The sequence below is a fragment of the Mastomys coucha genome, chromosome X (genome assembly GCF_008632895.1).
Source record: "Mastomys coucha isolate ucsf_1 chromosome X, UCSF_Mcou_1, whole genome shotgun sequence".
In the NCBI taxonomy this organism is placed as follows: domain Eukaryota; kingdom Metazoa; phylum Chordata; class Mammalia; order Rodentia; family Muridae; genus Mastomys; species Mastomys coucha.
In genome coordinates, this window is record NC_045030.1 from 107,498,290 (window position 1) to 107,503,668 (window position 5,379).

At 42.9% G+C, this 5,379-nt stretch overlaps 1 protein-coding gene across 2 annotated transcripts in view; it reads left to right on the forward strand.

The window, feature by feature from the left end:
* The first annotated feature begins 2,662 nt into the window (after positions 1 to 2,662).
* Positions 2,663 to 5,379, forward strand: part of Tbx22 (T-box transcription factor 22) — a 12,467-nt gene continuing 9,750 nt past the window's right edge. The window contains exons 1-3 of one of the 2 annotated variants that reach the window (XM_031375862.1): positions 2,663 to 2,839; positions 3,422 to 3,596; positions 4,372 to 4,473. In XM_031375862.1, coding sequence (XP_031231722.1) covers positions 2,665 to 2,839; positions 3,422 to 3,596; positions 4,372 to 4,473 — 452 coding nt within the window. In that variant the 5' untranslated portion in view covers positions 2,663 to 2,664. Of the gene's footprint in view, positions 2,840 to 3,421; positions 3,597 to 4,371; positions 4,474 to 4,816; positions 5,042 to 5,379 lie in introns of those variants that run through there. The other variant, XM_031375872.1, reaches the window with a different exon arrangement.

A 5,379-nucleotide genomic window follows, 5' to 3' on the forward strand; every position in this document is an offset into this window, starting at 1 on the left:
TTGAAATATCTCCATATATAGGTTTGGTATCAACATTTTTAGTAAGTACTGCAGAACCCAGGGTAGTTTTTCTTCTAGGTAGACTGAGCCTCTTTGGAATATGTTTTTTTTTTTTTTCATATACTTACAGTTCACTAGAAGCAGTTTTTTTCATACTTTGTGTAATAAACTTTAATAATGTACCTGTTTTTAGTTATTAATAATATATTACATTTGGTAGAGGTACAAATTATCTTTCTATAATTTTAGATAACAATACCATATTCATGAAGAATCATAATAACTTCTATGCCTTTTAATGCATATTTAAGTTTCCAATCTTCTTTCTACATTTTTCACTTCCACGCCATGACAGAGAAACTATTTTGAAGGATTATATATGTCCCTGGATTAAAACTGCAGTGTACAGAAAGAAGACTTCTGTGTACAGATAGGTTAAACATAGTGAATTGTCCCAAAGCCTCCCACCCCACCCCCAATCCTTGTGCACAGCAACTCTGTACATGAGCAACTGCCATGTTTATTCTTCTAAATACAACGTAACAGGAATTACTAGCACACTGGTCCAGCAAACATGAGCAGGAGGAGAGCTACATTTTTTTCTCAGTGTAATGTCATCAGATAGCTACTAAAACAGGAATAGGAAAGATTTAGGTTACACAAATAAGAACGTTCTGGATGACTAAATTACTTGCATATAATAAATATTAAGGAAGACATTTCTTGTAATACAGGAATTTATATTTCAAGATATGTTATTTCCTTGGTTAAAGAAAATCATTTCAGGGTAGACAGCATGAAATACTAGAGCTGACATTGTAACAAACATCTTTTACCTAACTCTTATAGAAATCTCTCCAGAAATCTCTACTAAGCAAAGGTTCTCCTGTCTTTCCCTTGCCCTGCCTTTGAGAAATAAAAATAATTGGGTTCAAAAGCAAGAAAATTATCAGATGAAGAGAGAATAATTCAAATGTTATATGGTTATTAGCAGACTAAAATTAACCAATAAACTCTTGACTCACCCAAGAAGACGTAGTGTCTTCCCATCTCTATATTGGATCATACCCTTCAACAGCATTCAAGCTGCAAGGGAGTCTTTGCTGTGGCATCCAACATTTTTAGAGCACTTTAATCTATTCTCAGTTGCCTGAGGATGTCCCACATCCAAGGCTGAATAACCCATCACCACTGTAACAATCATCTCATGGAAAATCTAGGTTTGCAGTTACATAGCTGAAATTGGAAAAAAAAAATGCTCTGAAGGTCTTTCATTCTTAGCCCTGGTACTGAGATATTGTAAGTTCATTCAAATTCCATTCTATTGTAACTGGAGTTGAATTGACTTTCAATATCCTTTGACTAAATATGTCAAAGGAGAACAGACAAACATTTCCTAAAATGTGCAAATGTGCAAGAGTCTAAGAGTGCTTGATATCCTATTCTGATGATGAAATGTGAGTGATCAAATGGCAACCACGTAGGCAAACATGTCTCACATTAGCACACAACAATATTCCTTAGAAATGATAATGATAGTCTCTTCTGAGCACTAAGAATGTTGTTGATTTTAAGGAGAAGCGAAAGCCAACCCATGAATGTATGCCAGAAGATATTAAACCAATTACTCAATAGTTTAGCAGTTACATTTTTCAACACATGGTTGGGAGCAAAGGCTTCGACTTGCTGCTGATATCCCTCTAGACCTTAGGCTGTGTTTTCAGATTGGTTGTGTGAATTTGAAGACGGTATAAAGGTCGTGCAGAAGCAGGGCTAGAAGTCACAGGTTGGCATTAATATTTGACTGTAGTGTTGGGATTCTCTTGACACTGCTTGGGCTTTTCCCCTTAAGAAAAAGAGGTTATATGTGCATAGCAACCTACATTGCCAGTTTAAGGCTATAACTACACAGCTCTGAAAGCTTACACTCTCTTCTGGGTTTCCAGTGACGTTACTGGAGAGGGTAAAAAAGATCCTAGATCCATTTATTTGAGTCTGGTTAAGTAATATTTGCTCTTTCTTAGAAAAGTGGCCCCTCGTGTGCAATTATTTCACATGTCTTGTGTATTCCTTCCCTCCTGTCTGGAGCCCCATTCCAAGCACCCCCAGCCCCTCCTCCCTATCAGACTCTGAAGTGTCACTCACAGTCCTTTTTTACTTTCAACAGCTTCCAAAATAAACAGTGGAGGTTGTGACCCACTGGGCATTCACTCAGTTGGATACAACAGTATAACAGTATCTCCCAATCACTTTGTCCTGAGCCGCCTTTGGTGGCAGGTTCGCTCCCTAAAAGGCCAGCATTTGCCAGCAATGGCTTCTGGAAAGTCCCAGAATCAAGGATTTGAGGACTGATGGTACATACGTGCCCACTGAGAGGGAGGAGAACGAAAAAGAAAAGGAGACTACATCTCGTAGGACTTCGACTCAAGTTTTATCTTTCTTCTCTTTTATTTTGTCTATTTAAATAAAACTATATTCATTTATAACAGAGGGAGAGATTTTTCTGTTGTCGAGTGCGGATCCAAAAGTTCCTTTACAGATTTAAGACTTTTTCTGTGAGCTTTTCCTCCCGGGCCTCTCATCTGCGCCCTCCCTCTCCCCCTCCCTCCCCAGCCCAGCTCAGGTTGAAACTTGCAGCACGCATTCACTTCTTCCCCTCCAGGGATGGCTCTGAGCTCTCGAGCGCACGCCTTCTCGGTGGAGGCCTTGATGGGGAGACCCAGCAAAAGAAAAGCTCAAGACCCAAGAGAGGAGATGCAGCCTGAGCTGCAGGAGGAGCAGTTCGTAAAGGAAGGGGAGGAGATACTGAGGAGCCCTTCTGGGGACAGTCAGCAGCCGGGTAAGTACACTCAAGCAGCCCCGGTACCCTGAGCGCTTCTCTCCTGCGCGCACTGGCTTGATCGATCTTCTGTTCTTTGCGCAGCAGCAAGGATGTCCTGGCATGGCCGGCCGGCTCCTCAAGTCGGGTTGTAGATTGTGGAACACAGCCACCTGACTTTAGGACAAATTTCAGAAAGTCTGAATTTCACTAAAAGTGATATGGTTTGTTTGTAATGAAAAGGAGGGTCTCACTTGGTTTTAGAGGAGTGATTCACACACCTCTTACAAAATCCTAGCAGCCAAACTTGGCTGTTCTTCTCAGTAAGAAGCAGGGTGTCCCCCAAAAGCCCAAGACAATCTACCTTCAGGTTCAGTTTATGGCAGGTTGCGGTAGAGAGAATTTTAAGTGTCCCACCTTTCATGGGATGCAAGTTGGGCCCCCATCTCTTCATTAAGAAATCACAAAGGGTTTTGTGGGGAACTTATACGTTAGCCTTCCTGGGGAGTAGGGTGGGGAGACGGGGGTCTATCAGCTCAAAGATAGTCTCCTCAGAAAAGGATGTGTGCAACTTCCCAAACTCTCAAATCCCCTGTCTAGCAGAAAAGCGACTCAAGGCAGATTCTTCAAAAACTGTTTTCTCCTGCTCTGACCACGAGAGCAACAGCCAGGAAAGTCTGCAGGAAGAAAGTATTATCCAAGTGGAGCTTCAGGGATCTGACCTATGGAAGAAATTCCACGACATTGGCACTGAGATGATCATTACCAAGGCGGGCAGGTTCGTTCAGCTGGGCCAGTGACTTCCCTGAACCACACACAGTAGGCACTTAAGGAGGAGAGTCCAGTTTTTGTAATATGAAGCTCCTCCCCCTTCCCATTCCTTGGCAGATGTTAGAAAGCCACAGACTACACCATCTATTGCCCTGAGAAGTACCTAGCTGCATTAAATGGTCTACTTCTGTTTTCCGATACATCCTTACTCCAAGGACTCACTCTTCCAATTCCTGCCTGTGTGCTGTGTGCAAAAATCCAGACCTGCATAGGCAGGCAAGTGCCAGATGTCCCCCCAACTTCTTGCTGTTGTGCCTCTCAGTGCAAACCTAGCAAATACTACTCCATCATCCACCATCTTCCAGCATCTCACCCCTGGCTCACTCCACTAGGAAGTCAACCTTTTCACAAGCTAATCCTTTGGTGTGGGGACAGCTTCCTAACTATTCTTCCTAATTTCAACCTTTTACAAATCTACCTCACATACCCTTCTTCTAAATACAGGAAAGAAATGAAACTTCTCCTACTTTCTTTCTTATAATTTTTAATATCACATGAGAGGTCCTGGATGAAGACCTTTCATAAAGATATTCTGCACCACTAGGAAATCTCAGACTTGTTCAATCAACCATCTTTTTCTTACATAACAAATGCCATTCCCTGAGCCCATCATGGAAAGGGAAGAGTTCTGACTATTTGTCCACACCTCATCTTCCTTCACAACTCTAATGTAGCACACTTCAGGTTCTAGTTTCTAGTTTAACCCCTATTTTTTCCCACAGACGTATGTTTCCTTCTGTTCGGATCAAGGTGAAAGGGATGGACCCTGTGAAGCAGTACTATGTGATTTTGGACGTGGTACCGGTGGATTCCAAACGCTATAGGTAACTTGGTTGATATGGTTTACATAGTTAAGGTTAAGGTCCAAATGGGCTGAGGGCACTGATTCAGAGCACCGGTTTTGTAGCTTGACACTTGACAGCAGGATTTTTTAAAGTATACACAGTGAGGAGAGAGGATTGCTCCTCCTTGGACTTTGATAGCTGGATTTTCTCATATGAATCTGGGTCTTTTCTATTACCTCCTCCTGGAAGTTGCTGTTAAATGGCTCTGTACTGTGGCTCCTGCCTACCCACTCTTTGTGCCTTAGATAGGTAAACCGCGGTTGATTTGTACTCTGGCATCCTGGAGGCAAGCAGTTTGGAAAAAAAAAAAATCGGGAGAAACGCCTCAAGGTGGAACCTGGCTTCTGGGAACAGGCTGCAGTCTGTTTTCAAACGCTGCCCTGATTTGCCCAAACCTAGCGGTAGAGTCCTAGGGTCACGGCTAGGTTTTCGCCCATCTGTTGTCCTTTTTTTTAGATTTTCACCTGAAGGGATGACAGGATTCAGACAGTGCCGGGATTCTATTATGCTTTTCACTTGAAGCCCTTAACTAGGCTGGATCAAATACGTACAAATCAGAACCTTTTGAGCTAGCAGCTTAAGAAGCTCTGTCCTGCTGACGTTTTGACTGGGAACTCTGGAAGGGAAGGGAGGGGAGGGTAATGTGAAAACAGCCTAATGTAAGCTGTGAGCAGTCAACCTTGGGCGCCTGTGGTGCCTGGCCCTAGCAGGGGAGCCTATTTAGCTTCATAGCTGCTTCTCAAGGCAAGAAAGTGCCACTCACTAGCGAGCTGGAACCTCCTCAGCCAGGAAACTGAAGCAGCTGCTTGGTTTGTGCTCTGTACTGGCGCTGATTTGGGGTGGGGGAATGCTGAGCGAAACACAGTTTGAGATCGAAAACAGTTC